At 44.4% G+C, this 18,409-nt stretch overlaps 1 protein-coding gene across 5 annotated transcripts in view; it reads left to right on the top strand.

The window, feature by feature from the left end:
• CAMKK2 (calcium/calmodulin dependent protein kinase kinase 2) overlaps window positions 1-18,409 on the top strand; it is a 46,539-nt gene that overhangs the window by 5,422 nt on the left and 22,708 nt on the right. For 3 of the 5 annotated variants that reach the window (XM_048821529.2, XM_048821531.2, XM_048821528.2), the window contains exons 2-8: window positions 10,159-10,392; window positions 10,656-10,735; window positions 13,117-13,164; window positions 13,804-13,857; window positions 14,696-14,747; window positions 15,672-15,805; window positions 18,337-18,373. In XM_048821529.2, the coding sequence (XP_048677486.2) occupies window positions 10,215-10,392; window positions 10,656-10,735; window positions 13,117-13,164; window positions 13,804-13,857; window positions 14,696-14,747; window positions 15,672-15,805; window positions 18,337-18,373 (583 nt within the window). In that variant the 5' untranslated portion in view covers window positions 10,159-10,214. Of the gene's footprint in view, window positions 1-10,158; window positions 10,393-10,655; window positions 10,736-13,114; window positions 13,165-13,432; window positions 13,507-13,803; window positions 13,858-14,695; window positions 14,748-15,671; window positions 15,806-18,336; window positions 18,374-18,409 lie in introns of those variants that run through there. The other 2 variants (XM_048821530.2, XM_048821532.2) reach the window with 2 other exon arrangements.

Below are 18,409 nucleotides of genomic sequence, written 5' to 3'. Positions count from 1 at the left end.
CTGCTTTGGAGTTGAACAGAGACCCACCAAACTCATTTAATATTGGACCACTTCAGCTCTGAGGGCAGGGATTGTCTCTTCTTTGCTTGTACAGTGCCTTGCACAATGGGGCCCCAATACGGATTTGAGGTCTTTGAGCACTACCATAATATACTTACTTTTCCTCCCAACCTGGCCTGCAGTTAGTCAGTCAGTGTCCTAGAAGTGAAAAGGCTGCCTGTCCTTCTAGCCTCTTTCCATTCCCCTCGCCATAAATGCCTGAAAGGAATATGGTATGTAGGTTTAAAAATAAAGCCCATTTGTAACCAAATAACTTAAGTATCTTGCCAAGCAATATCAATCCAAGGGAACGCAACTTTCATTAGATGGTTAAAGCATTTTGGGGGATCGGGGCTTTGCTTTCAGCTCAATTCTGCGTAATGACTTTTAGGTGGAGTTCACAAAGCAGTTCAGTGCATCTCCCATTATCTAACTAGCAGGGAGAGCTTATTAAAAATGAAACCTGGGAGGATTCCTCTTGGCTAGGTGTGAGTGGAGGGAGCTAATATATTATTGAGTGATACATGTACACATGCATTCAAGCAGCATTCTCGTCTGGAAAGTCCCAATAATTGGTGCTTTTAGTCGTCAGATGCTGCCGACACAAAGTTCCCTGGCGTCTTTTCTCCTTCACCTGACAGGCGATCAGACCAATGCAGAGGAGTTATTTTGGGGAGGTGGGGATCGGTTTTGGGGTTTTGTGTTAGGGTCTGGAAAACAAACAATTCTGTTTTATGGTGGCAAAGTGCTGCAATTGCTAAACTCGAGCTGGCTGCGGCTCTATTAACCATGCATTTTAAAAAATTAAATAACTATCAGATTTCAAAATTCTTTCGGTACATTCATCAAGTCAGCTCACTAGGAGGTGGGAGGCTTGATCTATTTCTCATATACTTTGCTGCTGTGAACTCCATTGTTGGAATTCGACCAAGACATTGCGAATGGGAGCTAAGGAGGCTGAGTACCTCACGAAACACCACCCAGGCCCTAATTTAGCAAAGCGCTTAAGCATGGGCCTAATTTTAAGCATGTGAGTAGTCTCATTGAAGTCAATGGGACCGTTGATATGCTTAAAGTTAAGTACGTGCTTAAGTGCTTTGCTGATCTGAGGTCTTAGTGCCTGTAGGAAATAGCTGTATCCTCCAATCTGCAAACGCTTCACAGTACTGCATTCGTAGGTTCACCAAGATAAGGGCTGTGGTTTTCCTCCCAGCAGTGGCTCTTACATTTCTTATCAAGATTCTTGAAGTTCTTGTAAAATGTCATTTTTGACTCCTCTGGGAATCCCCCAGAGTTATGCAAACTCCCAGCTGAGCCCCTGCATTAATTTTCACGCTCTTGTCGTTTTCTGTTGGATGGGCAAGGCAGAGGGAAGTAGCCCTATAACTCACCAAACAGTTAACAAAGATTATTAGCGTTCACCCCTCACTGGTGGATCGAGCCTCATGGGGGCCCACTGGTCCCAACGATGGGCTCATAAGTGAAGGCAGGACTAGAACAAAACTGAACACCCCCTCCTCTGAGGCCCCACTCCCGCTCACTCTATCCCTCTTCCCTCTGTCACTCACTCTCCCCATCCTCACTCACTCGCTCATTTTCACTGGGCTGGCTCAGGGGGTTGGGGTGCGGGAGGGGATGAGGGCTCCAGCTGGGGGTGCAGGCTCTGAGGTGGGTCTGAGGATGAGATGTTTTAGGTGCAGGAGGTTGCTCCAGGCAGGGATCGAGTGGGTCGGAGGGCAGGAGGAGGATCAGGGCTGGGGCAGGGAGTTGGGGTGCAGACTCCAGGCAGCTCCTGGAAGCAGTGGCATGTTCCCCCCTCCAGCTCCTACATGGAGGTATAGCCAGGTGGCTGTGTGTGGTGTGCACTGCATCATCTGCAGGCACCACCCTCGCAGCTTCCATTGGCAGCAGTTCCCGGCCAATGGGAGCTGCAGAGCTGGCACTTGGGGCGGGGATAGCGTATAGAACCCCCTGGCTGCCCCTACGCATAGGAGCCAGAGAGGGGACATGCTGCTGCTTCCAGGAGCCATGCAGAGCTGAGCAGGTAGGGAGCCTGTCTTAGCCCCGCTGCACCGCTGCCCACTTTTAACGGCCCGGTCAGCAGTGCTCTCTGGAGCTGCCAGGGTCCCTTTTCAACCAGGCATTCTGGTCGAAAACCAGACACCTGGCTACCCTAGGCAGGACTCAGTTGGCCTCTGGCATTTTTATCGCCGTGTTATCAAACTGTTCTGAGTTGCACGAATGTAAGTGCAATGGTGGGAGATTTCTATCAAAAAATCTAATGTAGATATAGTCTTTGTACTACAGCTGCTAGCGTGTTTCCATCAAGGTTTTCGTTAGCCTGTAGGAAGAGGTGGCATGTGATCAGTGCCACCATTATTACAAATCGTATTTTTGTCATCTTGTTCTTGGAAGTTATGAGAGCCCCTTTGATCACAAAAAGTGAAATGATGACTGTTCTTTGTCTAGCGAAAATGTGGCAACTGATCTCCATTGTTCTCTGGTTAACTTTTAACCAGGATGCAGAAAAAAATAGTACATTGTTTGCTATTAGATTAGTCAAGACATAACAAGGCAAACGCCTATTCAGGTGGGGGGAGGGAGGGAACCAGGGAGTCCAAAAGTGAGCTTGGATCTGTCTTCAGTCATTCTTTGCATCTTTTTGGTGTTTGTACAGTCCCTAGCACAATGGTATCCTGGTCAATTCCTAGGCTCTGAGGTGTTAACACAATGCAAATAATAGATTATCCTTATTTAACAGATGGGGAATTGGGGCACAGAGAAGTGAAGTGACTTGCCCAAGGTCACACAGGAAGTCCTTGGCAGTGTTAGCAGTGGAACCCAGCTCTCCTTAGACCCAGTCCTTAGGTTTAGCCCCAAGATCATCCATTTCCCTCCCCCCCCCCCCCCAAACTGGGGAAGTATTAGCCATTGCAGCACACATAGTATGCTAGCTCATACCATTTTCAGAAATGACTCCAATGAGCTGGCCCCGGGGGATATGCTAATGACTGACTTTCTTAATTCTGGCTCCCAGATGATGAGATATGATACTATTTGCGTTACTATGAACTGGAGTTAGTCTGACTCAGTTTTTTGGTTTTCTTTAAGTCAATTTATTGCTGTTAAAAGATGCTAGATTAACAGCTCTGGAGCCTGTATTTGTCTGTCGACCCCCGGGCCAGGAACAGCACTGACAGTGGCAGTCCAGGTTTCCATAACATGCACCTCCTCCCCAGTCTTCTTGTTTGCTAGGACAGATCAGAGTCCTTATTCAGTACTTGGCTTTGCTGATGAGACTGTCAAAAGGGGTCGGTGAGTGGTGGGAATGAAAGCATATAGCAATGTGTCTGTTGCTATCTTTTTATCACTTGCTCCATCCACATATGTCGAGAAATGAAACTGCCTAGATACTGAAGATTCAGAGAAGCAAGAGCTAAGTGGGGTGATGAGTAACTGTGCTTGGCTTTAATCTCTGGGGTCCGGATTTAAATCCGGGCTGAGATCACTGGGTATTCTCATTTTAAGGACCCTAAAAAGGCTCAAGTCATGAGCAGCAGGGATGATGCTGCTGCTCTGAATTGGATCTTCTTCCTGTATATTATATGTGTGAGCTGATCTTGTCTGTAATGGTAGAGACGATGACCTCTGCACCGTGCCTATCACTTAACAATAAGAGCATTGGCAGGGTTGTATTAGAGTCTAGAGTTAGGATTGCTGAGAGAACTGCAGATCAGGACTGAAGGACATTGGGAAGGAGATGACTGGCTCTACACAGTACTGCCAGTCCCTCATGTTCATTGGTACCACCTTTAAAAAATATATGAAACTAAAATAAACTAAAACCTGTAAGGGAATTCTGTCTGAGTCAGAAAGCCATCTCAGGGGAGTCAAGTGTAAACAAGGAATGTATGCTTTCCCCTCCTCCCCCCGGCCCTGCCCACTTTCTGTTCCCCTGAAACTCTTCAGCTATCAAACTGGAGAAGCTGGAATCTTTTGAGCTAAAAATGAACAAAACACAAGCCCTTGTGGAGGATCAAATGCTTTATTCACCACTGGCTTAAGTGAGGGTAACTCCACTGAGTTATGGAAATGCACCCTCTCTGGCCAGCTGTGAATTTGGCACCAAGCATCTATAAACGTGTCCAGAAAGTTTCTCTTCCCTTGCATCAGCTTCCTGTTTCCAGCCTTTCTTAGCTTTGCAAGATGTTCACTGCCTGTAAACTCTAAGCATGTTCTTTATCCATTAAAACTTTTACCCTTAGCTGCTTTTCCTCTCTGCGTTCTTCTGCATTCAGTGTGTTTTGATGAATTGATAAGTCATCCTCTGATGCTACAGATTTCATTTTGCATGTAACGTTACTAGGAAGCACTCAACTACAGTTTTGACAGGCACAGTATCAATGACAAATAACTTGCAAAGGAGTTGTTTTTGCTCCCTGCCATCAAATATTGTGTAGTTTTATTTTGTGCTGTTAAGCAGTTGCCATGTTCCACTCCGTAGGTGGCTGCATTTCAGTGGTGTGCAAAGTGAGGGTTTATATAATTCCAATATATACTCTGCATCCTTCGGATGGGGAAAGGCATTCTATAAATGTCAGACTGCTTCTCCTCCTCCTCCTCACTAAGGTCAACCTCACGCCCATACCATTTTGTTAAGCCATGTGGTCTTTGAGTGATACCAGCATTACATGGAACTCTTTCATTTTATTATTTCACTTATTTGTGAATTAGATGTGCAATTGTTTGTCCTTAATAGTCTTACTGCAGTGGGTATGGCTTATGTATAGAAAGCAGCCAACAGGCAAAACGTGCCAATAAAAAATTATACACACCAGACTGTTCTGCTTCTTGAGGATTTTCCATGTGTGTGGCTCTAAAACAAGGTACCTATTCCATTTGCATATTTGGAGCATGCTTTGATCCAACACCAGAATGTGCATGTGTTCCACATGTGTGCCGTTGATGGGATTACGGGGTGTTTGCAACAATGGAGAGACAAGCAAATGCATTTTCCTTCTCAAAGTAATTCATTTCCAGTCCAGCTTTGCCTTTTTTTTTCTCCAGCTGATTAAATTTATGTCCTCCTCCTCAGATTCCCCATATGCTTATTAAAAAGAAAAACAGACTGCATTATCATTAGATTCTGCACATTCCCATGAACTGGCTGTTCTTGAAAGGCAACGGGTTTGTGGAATATTTGTGTGGGGGGTCCAATTTGGTCATTGTGTCATCTAAGATGACAGGTTTCCCTCCCAATTCTCAGGCCGTTCCCCCTGCCCAGAACAACATAGGTAAGGAAGTCTGTGGATTTTCTTTCTTGCTCCTGCCTGAGTAAAGTGCCACGATTCTTAAACATAAAGCTTTGTGTTGAGGGTCTGATGATCTTTAGCCTGCTTACAGAGCACAGGAAGCCTACTTGAATTAATCAGCCTTGATATGTTTAGCCTTGTCAAGCCAATTAACTCCCCACGTCCAGTGCACTCTCTCTGCTCTAAAGTGTTGCTGATACTTTGTGACTTTAAATTTACTTTTACACAGTATTAGCCCAGAACTGTTCACCATGAGCCTTCTAATGCCAGCTAGTCTTCAGGCAGCTGCCCTATGAATGAAAAAAGATTCTAATGTGACAAGCAAGTGGCTAGTTATGGCTGTGTCTGTATTAACCTTACAAAGCAGGTGAACGTTGCCATCTCCCGTAATGTAGGAGGGGTAAATTGGTGCACTGAGCACTTTTGGAAATCTCTACTTTCTTATTGCTATAAAACCCTGGCAGGTACCAGAAACAAATGCAAAGCAGCACGGTAGTTTAAACCACTACCAGTGAAAATTCATGTCACCTACGTAAGACCCAAAGAAAGCCATGTTTTCTGCAGGTGGAGTGTGAGTGGTAAAATCCATCTCTCAATGAGGGAGCTGGGTGCAGAGCGGCTGTGCAGCCCTTCCGTTCTGGTACTCCTTCTCAGGGTCCCCACTTGCCTCCACAAGGGCAGAGGTCATGTAATTGGTATATAGGCTTGCCAATGCTGCAACCACCCACACACCCTCTTCTGTTTGTGGAGGGCCAGTGTGGGGCTTAAATGTACAAATGTTCACCACCTCGATGGATATTGCTCTGACTTCATTTCATCCCCTTTCTGAAGGGCTGGAAACTATTTTCCGTTGGGTAAAGACTAGCTGCAAAATCTAACATTTCTGATAAGTAGCCCAAGCCCTGCGTGGGCCCACGGCGTACAATGACAAGTCTAGGTTTGGATAATTGTGGTGATATGGGCAGAATGTGATGGCCAGTGATAGCATTCTGGGGTGTGTATGCTTATCTGTGATCCTCCTTAGCTCGGGCCTTTGCAATACACCACATCAAGGGCAAGCCAGCTTTCCACTTCTTTCAGGTTCATCTCGCTATGCCCCGTGAATGAGAAACGCCCAGGTTCTTCCTTGTTTGGTGTGGTTTCTGAAGTGCGGTGGCGGTGAATGGTGGGCGGGCAGGGTGCAGCGCTTTGGCAATGGTTCCTGGCTAATGGGAAAGCTATTTATCTCTGCAAACTGGCATGGCTCCTAAAAGAACCTACAGCAAATGGAAACCAGCCTTTAAGAGCCATCTGCTCTCTTTGCTTGTTTGCTTTTCAGTTTTCTTAATGCACCACTCGAGGGAGTGCATTAAAATGCACTTGTGCTGTGCAGTTCTAATGGATTCACAAGTCCTGTGTCATTTACTAGTGCAGCGGCTCTGCTCCTAATCAGTTTTGTTCCATGGATTTGCTGGCAGCAGCAGGAATGCTCACACTCAACATATAAGGCCTGGGCCAGCTCCCCCTGAACTTGATGGGAATTTATTTGGACCATGACTGCAGTGGCTGGCAGCAGGATTGGACTCTCCAGATGCTGAGCACCCTGAATTTCTAAGGAAGTTTTATGTAGTTTGGAGGCTCTTCGCACGCGGCAGGACTGAGCTGCCAGAGCCTGCTTTTTCTAACCTTGCCTTTAATTTTGCACATGCAGATGTGGGGGTGTGCTTCATTTATGCCTTTCCCTAGCAACAACAAAAATGAGGGCTCAGTGGAAAAGATCCCATGAAGTATCCATTGGTCCTGCTCCATCGAAGTCAGGCTCTATGTGCAGTGGAAAGGACCAGCTTGCTGCTGTGCTGGGTCCACTACAATCTTCCTCACAAACAGTTAACGTTTAAATCTTTAATTTCGGTGGCATCTTTGCCCTCCTGACGCCATACCATGGGGGCACCATGGGCCTCCAATACACATCAACAACCTGAACTTAATGTAGCAGCTGCTAAACCTGGAGGCTTCTTGGCTGAGAACAGAGGTCCAGGAACACATCTGCAAAATAGATAGATACAAGCAGCTTTGCTCCAAGCCAAATAGCACAGCGTCCTAGCTAGCACACATCAATAACAGACTTCCTGCCGGATAGAAAAAATTCCTATCTAGTGGAGTATTAGGCATCCCATCTTTTTTGAACAGCAAGGGACAGCTGAATCTATCACTTCTTAAATAATTTACCCTTTCTGCTAAGAACTGGTTTTATTTCTGTCTTTCACTGTATTCTAATTTCTTTTTCTTCTTTGTCTCTTAATCTGCAAGCAGTAAACTGTGACGTGTCAAAGAAAGCAGCATAGTTTTGTCAGTGGGCCATTCCAGCTTCAGAGCAAATGGTCTCCTTTATACAGACGATTCTGTGTCTGAAATGGCAATTATGCAATTATAAAGACTTTTTAAGAGGGAAAGAGACTGCTTGTTTTTTGTATTTGACTTAATTTCTACTATATTGATTCAGAGCAGCTATGCCAGAGGGCACAACATACTGGAAATTTTAATTTTAGACAAGTGGATCTAATTTTAAGCAGCCTCCTTACTGAGATGTTGGAACAACACGGCAAAAATAAATAAATAAATCATTGTTTGAGGTGGGGTTTTTTTGTTTTTTTTTTTTACTGGTGGCAACTTGTCAACCTAGAAATTAAAACTAAAATTGTGTTGCAGTGGGAAAAGCAATCCTCTTTCTGCCTGTGTATTCCAGCCTTGCTCAAATAAAACTCCTAGCCTGTTATCTCAGCCAAGTTGTTTCTGGCACCTGGGAAATGCTGTCTCATCCAGATGACATGGGGGTCATTCACAGGGTTTCTACAGCAATCCACCTTGGACAAGCAAAGACTCCACTGCTTAATTTCACCTTGATGGTTTTCAAAGAAATAACTGTATGGAATTGTCTCTAATGCATCAGAGCCATAGAGACTTGACTATTATTATTATTATTATTATTTATTATTATTTTTAACGAAGTTAATTTCACAGTCATTTCCATGGTTCATAAATCTAATTAAAAAAAAAAAAACTAAAATGTGAAAATATAGAAAGCAAAGAATGGATAGAGGATAAGCTAAAACAATGTGGTTGATTGCGGGATTTGGACCTAAAAAAATAACCAATCGGATCTTTGTGCCCATGTGTTGTCCCATTGGCTTCAATGGTGTCCTGGACAGGTGCAGAGTTCTGCCCACCCAGCCCAGATTTCGGAGTCAGGGCCCTAGTCCAAATAAGGACCTGGTCTTTGAAGATACTGAGTACTAGTCTCAGGACCATAAAAAACCTTCTGGAAAGGGACTGTCTTTTCCCCGTTGCCTAGCACAAGAGGGCATGATCCTGATTGGACCATTGGATGCTAGTGGAATACAAAAAAAATACGGTAACGCCCATTGATATTCATTGTAGTTGCATCTATGCATCTGAGAGCAGAGGGCCTGATTCTGACCCTACTGAAGTTGGTGAACAACTCCCCTGACTGTCAATAGGATCAGGCTATGGTGTCTGGCTTTTCTTAAAGATCTTGATGCTGATGCTCAGGGTTGTTTATATAGGTTAGAGTAAAAGGAATATTACTGTCTAAACATTTCTTTCTGCATTCTGGGAATCAGTTATGTGAGAGTCCTAGCCAAATGTTTATACCTTGTCTTAGCTTTTACCCTGTTGTGCTAATAGTGGATCATCAACATTAAATAAAAGCCTCATAATAATAATTCAAACAGCAACAATACTGAGCAGTTCTCATTCAAGGATCTCAAAGCACATTGCAGATATTAAGTCTCACCATGTCTCTGTGACATAAGTAAGGAATGTATAGCATTTACTTCGCTTGCCACTGAAATGCAGCCATTGGTTGGATGCAGTAGCTATTTAAGAACTCACAGCAACACCATCCAGCAGTCCCTCAGAAAGTAAGGAAGACCAGCATGTCTAACTGAAAACGCAAGGGGCATTTAGGGAGACAGCCCTAGTGTCCTTGCCCAGTTCTAATTCAAGTTACAATTAGATGCTAACGTCTGCTGTTACAAAAAGTGCCACGGGACCTTTAATGGCCCCAAGTGACCTCACTCCAAGGCTGTCTTCTCCTCTTCTGGAGCCTGACCTTATTAAACAAGAAACAGACCTAACAAGCTGCCTATGCAGAAGTACAAAACAAATGACATAATTCTTACTTCTAACCCTTGTCCGTCCCACCACATCTTTGTCTTGGTCCTTTTTCTTTTCTTGTCTGATTTGGATTGTAAGCTTTTGGGGGCATGAACCGTTTCCTTTATTTCTGTAAAGCATCAGATATGCTCAGGGCACTACATCAATAATTAGGGAAGGGCCCCAAACCTTGAATCTGAAATTCATGCTCTCTGTGCCCCAGATCCAGATGCTCCAGAACTTGGGTTTGAAATCCAGATCTGAATCCAAACCTTCCCAGATTTCATGGGTGTTAGTATTTAGCACATTACAGAGATTGGGTCTAGCTTCAAATTCTGATCCGAACCCAAACCTTGGGGTTTGTCTTGGCCCCATCTCTGCTAACGTTAATAGGAATGAGCTGGATCGCTACTGCCTCGGATGGAAAACTGCCACCTGTCAAATTGCCAACTCCGTGGTGCTCCTTGGATGATTAGTGAATAATTCTATAGAGTGACAAATGCCAGAAGAATTATTGACTTTCAAACAAATTGTTAGATCAGTTAAACATCCAGCTAACAGTAACCCTTGTCTTTAAACAAGCCTATGAGTGATGCATGGCCAATAGGTATGGCATTACGAAGTTGCTGCTAACTATTTCTTATGCTTTTAGATTACTATCTCTGATGGAGCTACGCCATCAGTTGGGATGAAGCTGGCCAGTGGATCATGCTATCATGTGTTCCCAGCAGACCTTCCACCGAGAGACCCATTTGTTACGATGAACCGCCCAGCGAGTGCAGGAAGGCACCTGACTATCTGTGTAGCTTGTTGTCACTGACCATTGAGTACTTGGGCATGGAGTCTGTTGTTGTGGTGACAGAGTATGATTCGACTGGTGCCCCAGGTGAGGAGTGGGGACAGGACAGGCAGGAGAAAGATGAACATGTGGAACGCTGTGGTGAAGAGATGATGGTGTCTGATAGCCAGGGTCTTGCAGGGGAGGGTGTTCCTGGCACTCTAGGGGGCCCCCAGAGGTAACAAGGAAGCCAAGAGCCAAGCTGAATCTTTGAGGTCAAAAACTATCTCAACAGGAAAGATTTCAGTCACCTAATAGCAATGCAGGTGTGAATGAACGTTACATTTACCTATCTCTCCCTTATGCTCCAGTTACATCTCCACATTCTTCTCCTCGGTTGCCCCGGAGGCCGACAGTGGAATCAAATAAAGTTTCTATTACAGGTTTTCAGGTAAGGAAAAATATATCCTATGTAATTTAACATTTAGCATAGACTCTGCATTTCTGTGATATGTGGCTTTCCTGAGTATAAACCAGTTACTACTTCTGCAGTCTTGTTGGTTAAGGATGCTTTTAGCCTGTTGCTTTTGACACAATCTCTAATTCATGGAGGGGTCCTCTTTCAATAGAGTATTTTGCTAACTTTAAAGGAAATTCAGAATAGGGTGCAGCCAGAGGTCTTTGGGACTCCTGAATTTATTGTATAATCAGATGTCCCTCTCTTTCCCTCCTGACTGGAGTTGTTCCAGGCTGTACAGTTCCCTGCCTGCACTGTCCCCAGCAAGCCAGACTGCCTTGTGGTTGTGACTTGTCCAAGGGCTATTCTGGGGCAGTCTGATCCCAGCTCTGAGTAGAACTCCTGAGTTCCTGGCTTCCAATCCTGTGCTTGGACCACTAGACCATACCACTCTGAACCAGGACACGCTGGCTTCTCTTCTGTGAATGTAGCAGCTAGTATGGGGATTGCAACTCATTTATGCATCATGAGTTTCTCTATGCAACTTGAACATTGGGAGAATCCTGTGTACCTGCCCTAACTCCCCCAAACAAAGATTCTTCACAGTCTGTGTGTGTGTGGTTATATTAATGAAACTCGTGCAGTATTTATCACAGCCGACAGTACCACCGATTGGGGGATGTGATGAAGGGGGGCGGAGGGGAATGAGAGACTCTTTAGGAATCTGTATAAGGAGTTCTGTAATCTCTGACAACAGCAGCTGATTAAAAAGAGAGGTGGGCGGAATTAATACCTCCTGCCCATTCTTGCTTAATTATATATTTGAAAGGAAAATGCAGTTATGCTATTAACGCTCATCTTCTGGCAATAAATCTGTGCATGTTTTATACAATGGGTGGGAGGCATGTGGTCAGTTAGCTTAAAAAGAGACATCTTCCTAAGCAATATCTCATTCAAGGCTGGCACGGGGCCCTATCCCTTGTACCTGAAATAGCAAAGTGTAGTTATCAGTTCTGAAAAGCAATAACGCAGAATAATCAAATGCTCACTATACAAGATAACATGTTATGTTGCAAGGTGCTGATCACCCTGACGCTCCTAGTGAGGTCAATAAAGGCCTCCTCCAAACACACTGCAGTTAATGGGAGTTTTGCCATTGATGCTCATGGGAGCAGAGGCTTGGGCCTAAATAAATGAGTCAGCGCTTTGCATGGTTGTGCCTTGTGTGCTTTTCCAAAAAAAGGCATTTCATAGGAGGGTTCAGATTGGAGTGTTAACCCTTGAGGAATTGGTCATTACAAAGGCCATGTCTACACTAGCGAGCTTACAGCTGTAGCTGCATTATGCTGATCGGAGAGAGTTCTCTTATTGACATAATAACACCACCTCCAGTGAGTGGCAGAAGCTCTCCCACCAGCATAGCTACCGCCAACATAATGCCGTCCACACCGGTGTTTCTGTTGGTGTAACTTACGTCGCTCAGGAGGGTGGGGGGTTTTTTTTCACCCCCCTGAGCGATATAAGTTATATTGACAAAAGTGGTAGTGAAGACATGGTCTCAGTAACTGGTTTGAGTTCTTCATGGATAATTAACTCGTTGTTAATTATGGTAAAAAGACAGCAAAATGAGGGGCTTATTGGTGCTGGAAACAATGTTCAGAGGTGGGTGGATTTGATCTTCAGCCCAGTGCATGGGAAATGTGAATGTAAAAAAACACAGTCTGAAACAGTGAGCAGATATACTGCATTGCATGCCCAGAACCTGTCGTCTCTAACACAGAACAGGTAGTGAAAGTCTGCTGGACAGTGTGTTAGACGTAATAAAGGGATCTGGAAGTTAGTCACGAGCTGTTAGTTAAGGAGTAAACTTTCCACAGCTTACAAGGCCTGGTGCACTCTGATAGGTTTATAACCTGTTCACTTCAGCTACTGATCTTTATATGCCTATTTCATGTGAGTGGTTCTTATTGAGAATGATCACTTGAACGTCAGTAATTAGCCATGTGTAGAAATTCCCAGTCTTGGCAAATGGCTGTCATTTATTGCTAATGAAATCAAACATTATAGTTACAATCTGAATGGATTTACATTACCTAACAAATACAGTAATCTGCAGAGTAAAAGATGACATTTATTGTCTAAAGAACATTACATCTGTGATTTAAGAGGCTGTTACTCTTTCAGGATTGTATTTTTACCTCTCTAGGTTAATTGACTCTAATGGTGCTTTTGATGTCTCGAGCTTTTTTGGAGCTCTGTTTATGAATAATGCATTTCTTTTTCCTGTGCAAAAAAAAAAAAAAATGCAAATAAATACATGATTGTTTTTGTTATGCCACTGGTTCATGTCAAACTTTTTTTTCCTCCTTTCATAGGACTGTGTGCAGCTTAATCAATATAAATTGAAAGATGAAATCGGAAAGGTGAATACTTTACAGTTTTGGCATACGAGCATTAGGCTGGGAGTTTCAGGGCGGACTATTTAATTTATTTTATCCTAAGCCAGCTCACACCTTCATAAGTATACTCCATTAAATGTCTTCACCCCTGCTACTTTATGCAATTACACCTGTTTTCAGTTGTGCTAAAAGGTTAATTTCTAGTCCAGTGAAACACAGCAGGTATAATTTCCCATGCAAAAGGGTGATCTGGCCCCATGCTTTTAACCTCTCTAACAGAGCTTTTTAATAGGTTGGTCGGCACCTGTGGTGATTCCCTGCTCAGGAATGTCCCCAAGATGGCTGCTGGTGTGTCAGGACTCTCAGGTGACCTCCCTGCATTGGAGCCTGAGGGGCTACAGCACTTGAAACCTGCTGTGTTTTTATTGCTAGTGGGCAGGTGGCGTGGAAATGTTCTGTGCCATGCTGAGTTCAAACTTGGGGGTTACCTTTTGACTGTGCTGGAGCAGAGGGAGGAGCCCCACAGTCATTGTGAATCTGTGGGGCCTACAAAGGAGTCCAGAGAGTGACCTCATTTTCACCGATAGTGGGAGCCATGGTGGCTAATGTGTTTCTCTGACGGTCCCCAGTCAGTAACCTGTGGCTGCTGGTGTATTTTTCTAGGGCTCCTATGGGGTTGTGAAGCTCGCGTACAATGAAGATGACAACACCTACTATGTGAGTATCATTAGCAGAGATTCTCTGGTGGAGTATAGTCTAGTGCTGGGTGCAGGGGCGGACCTGCCTCACCTCCAGCTTCTGGATGGAGTCGTGAGCCTTCCAGCCTGCTCTCTAGCTCCCTGATCTGACACCCACCTTTTTAGCTTTTCTGCGCTGCGCACCAGATCTAATAGCATGCACCAACCAAACAGCAAGGCCAGAGGCTGCTGCCTCCCTTGTTTGGCAGGCAGAAATCCTGCTGCTTAGAGACTCTCCCTGCTCTCCTCACCCAGCTGCAGAAGCCAGGGATGTGGAAGAAGATGCATCAGCTTGCCTTGGAGGGGAGAGAATGTGTTGCTTAGCTAGCTGGTGAGGTGTGGGAGGAGCGTTTCTCAGCTGGCCCAGGGGCACCAAGCAGGAGCAAGACCTGCCTGAAGGTCATGCTGCCCTTGTAGAGTCAAGATCTTAGGTGGGTGAACCTGGTGGCGAGACCAGAAGGGGGCTGAGAACCTGGGGGAAGGGGGAGAGAAGGTTCTGGGATGTGGGGAGAGAAGAGACTGGGAGACACAAGAGAGGGAAAGATATGCCCCTCAGGTATTTAGGGGTATCATCGAGGAGCTGCCCCTGAAGATGCTGTATGTGAGCAGAACAATGTCTCCCCAGTGCTTCTGAAGATGGATCAAAAACGCTTCTTTGTCCTATGAGGTTTGCGCTCTCTTCTCATCCCCTACACCAGGCCCATTTGGCTTTGCACAAAGATCCAGCGTCTGCCCCCAAAAGCGAGGTTTCAACCTAGACATGTGAGTTCTTTGCAATAGCAGTGACAGAATCTATTTACATATTAATTGTATTGCAGGCAATGAAAGTTCTTTCCAAAAAGAAGCTCATGAGACAAGCAGGGTTTCCACGTAAGTGACAAATGGCTGTCTGGTGTGTGGAGAACTAATGAGATCTACGGCTGAGCAGCAGAGATGGTGGGGTGGGGGAAACATACAGCCCCACGGTCTCTGACAGCAGAATTATCATATATGTATGAGGCAGATATCCTGGTTGGAAAGTGCTTTGTGGCAGTGCTGAATTTTGTGTATATTGATGTTGGAGGTTTGGGGTGAGGGCTGGAGAGATGGAGGGAAGGTTGATTTGAGGGTTAGGGCACTGGACTGGGAACCAAAAGATCTCGGCTCTGTTCCTGGCTCAGACAGACCTCCTGTGTGACTTTGGGCAAGTCACTTAGTTGTGCTGTGTCTAGCTAATGATCCAACCAGTAGACCAAATTTGGTGATGTATCCTGGTCACACGTCACCTGAGCCATGTTGCACACACGCTAAGAAGAAGTGTCAGTCTCTGGGCGAAATTCCACTCTGATGGCATAAATGTAAAGACTCAACAGACAAAATAAATAAATTCTTGCCTGCAAAAATTGGGGAGTTGGGAATTTTGATCATCTGCATTTTGTGCTATTCTTCAGATAGTATCTCAGACACTATTGAAATTAAATGAAGATATTTGTCTTGGTAAGGTCATCAGTGACCATGCGTATTAAGCAATGATTTGGCTTTTCTCTCTTTCAAATGATCTCTGTTAGTGTATTTTGCGGTGCACTCGGTTTATTCAAATACATGCATCATGGCATGCTCCTGAGAGGTGCCCAACACCTGCAATGCCCAGAGAAGTCAGGGGGAGAGGGGAAAACTTTGCACCCCTGAAGATCAGGCCTTTTATCCTGTGACTGTTGGTGAGGTGCAACCTTGGCTCAGCCACATGTATCAGCTGTCAGTTTCTATTACTTGTCTTGTGCTACCTGCCTCCTGTATCTTTACCATTTTAAACAGGCCGCCCACCTCCTCGAGGTGCCAAAGCCACATCTGAAGGCTGTTTGGAACCAAAAGGGCCTATTGAACAGGTGCACCAAGAGATCGCCATCTTGAAAAAGCTGGACCATCCTAATGTAGTGAAACTGGTGGAGGTGAGAGTGGCTGAAATGTTAACTTGCAATTACAATATTAGGGTGTGCAGGGGCCTGGAGGCGTTCAGTGCAGAATACGGGTGTTCCTTGATGGCAGGACGTTTGTCATCCGGAAAGCCATTCCTATATTGATCTGTCCAGTGTGGTTGAAGGGCCATCTTTAAAATAAATAAGTAGTAAATAATAACTAAAATCTTCAGGGCATTCAGGCGTTTAGCTTGACTCAAGCAATGCCTGTTTGTAGATGGGGTGGGATCTGAGTTACTACAGAAAATTCTTTCCTGAGTATCTGGCTGGTGAATCTTGCCCACATGCTCAGGGTTTAGCTGATCACCATATTTGGAGTCGGGAAGGAATTTTCCTCCAGGGCAGATTGGAAGAGGCCCTGGAGGTTTTTCACCTTCCTCTGTAGCATGGGGCACGGGTCACTTGCTGGAGGATTCTCTGCTCCTTGAAGTCTTTAAACCACGATTTGAGGACTTCAATAGCTCAGACATAGGTGCGGTTTTTCGCAGGAGTGGGTGGGTGAGATTCTGTGGCCTGTGTTATGCAGGAGGTCGGACTAGATGATCATAATGGTCCCTTCTGACCTTAATATCTATGAATTTACATGGAGGGATGCATGTGCAATTAGTTTTCTGTGGGCTTCAGTAACCTGTTTTGTGGACATTCACGCTGGATTTGCAATCCAGTCATGCTTGGACACTGGGAATAAAAGGATCTCTGTGTTGCAAGGCACTCCGTATGCATCAGTCTGAAAGAGAAATGGTAACCTAGGAGCATCTCTATTTACCAGTCAAGATGAAATCGTGGGTCTGGTTCCTATATCTCAGAATCAGATGCTTGTTTTCCTCCATTTTAAAATGGTGATTTTTGGAAGAATGTTGGTTTTTGTGACTGACTGCAAAAACAATTGGATTTTGGGGGGAAATGTAAAAGCTCAAGTCCATTTTGGGGATGAGGGGAGTGGTGTTTCCAGGGATTCTGTGCGAGAGACCACATACGCTCTAAGTGATTGTTTTGTTGTTGCTGTAGGAAGGCAGTAAAAAGTGTAATTTCTCCTCGTCTGCATCAAGTGCCTTAAATCCCAGCCCCATTCTATAATCCTGGATCAGCCCCTGTACAAAGGCCCTGAAGCTTCAAGGTGCTGCATAACTCCTGTGTAGTGCTGAGCATCCTGAACTCATTAACTTCAGGGGGAGCTGAGTGTGCTGAGGATCTTTCAGGATGGGGCTCAAAGAGAGAATCATTTTTATTCATACCTATATCTATTTCAGCAAAGGAGTCTGTTTGATTTGGTCCCTGCACTCAGCAGTGGAAGGAAATCTGCAGGCTCTGTGTACAGAACCTGCAGATAGCACAATTTGATTGTAATGCTGAGGGAGTGTAAATGGTCCTCTAAAGCCATATGCCCAATTATGTCTCTGGGGTTTTTCATTCTGAGTTGAGGAGTAATCCATCCGCTCCAATTTGCTCTTTCAGCATCTACTGTGGAATCACAGTATGCACTATCCCCTTGGATGTTTTCTAATTCCCCTTCTGGTTCTTTTAATGCTTTATCCTTTAAAGATTAATTATGAAAAGTTTGAGTAATGCCAATGATAGATTCCTCATTCGTCTCCTAGGAAACATATTGGCTTTAATGAAACTGACCATGCAAAAAGTATCAAGATCTATGAATATGCATATTCAAATTTGATGGTTTACAAGTGAGATAAAATGTTTAAACATACCAGAAATATTATTTCCTTTGTGTTACAGCTACATTTTTTCCCCCACTCTTATCTTTTCCCTTGAGGGAAGGAACTAGTGAGATTAGCAAAGCAAAAATGTCTGTTTTAAATTAAGATGTTGGGAACTGGAATTCCTAAAGGGAAATGGCTTTGAGAAAAGTGCCAGTTCTCAAACTGGAGCTGCTGACCTGATATGGGTGCATCGGGGGTGTAGGTTTAAAACATAATTAAACTGGTATCAACCAGACAAAACACATTTTGCTTTATTTCTCCATGAATCCACATATACAACTTAAGTATTTAACTTGTGCGTGCGTGTGTATGTGTGTAAAAACTTAAAATCTATCTATCCGACAAACATACACATACAGAGGGATGAACTGGCTGATGTCCATACCATAGTTCTCTTCTGAGTCATATGCCATGTACTGCTTACAACTGATGGAGTAATTCTCTCTGACGTCAAATGTTAGAGACCTGCGCTTTTAGAGCAAGAGCGTCTGAGTTCTGTCCCTGATGATGTTGTCAAGAAGTTCTGAGTGACCAGAGTGTGCACTATTGGGACAACCATGAAACCCTAGGTGGACGTAGATTTATTTTGTGTGTTTGCACGCACGTGTGTGTGTGTGTGTGTGTGTGTAAATAAAACCTTAGCTATACATTTTGCGCCTAAATTATCTGATACTAAATTATATTTATTCTTACTATTTTCTGATGGGTGATATGGACCTGTGGAAATATCGAATGCTTTTTATCCATGTGCAATCACTTTATTATCCTTCTAACTTGTGTTGACAGGTGCTAGATGACCCCAGCGAGGACCATCTGTACATGGGTAAACAAGTCACTCTTCCCTTCTGCCCCACTGTGC

Source organism: Caretta caretta, chromosome 15, assembly GCF_965140235.1.
Source record: "Caretta caretta isolate rCarCar2 chromosome 15, rCarCar1.hap1, whole genome shotgun sequence".
NCBI lineage: Eukaryota > Metazoa > Chordata > Testudines > Cheloniidae > Caretta > Caretta caretta.
The sequence above is the reverse complement of the archived record's forward strand: the minus strand, read 5'-3'. Positions and strand labels throughout refer to the sequence as shown.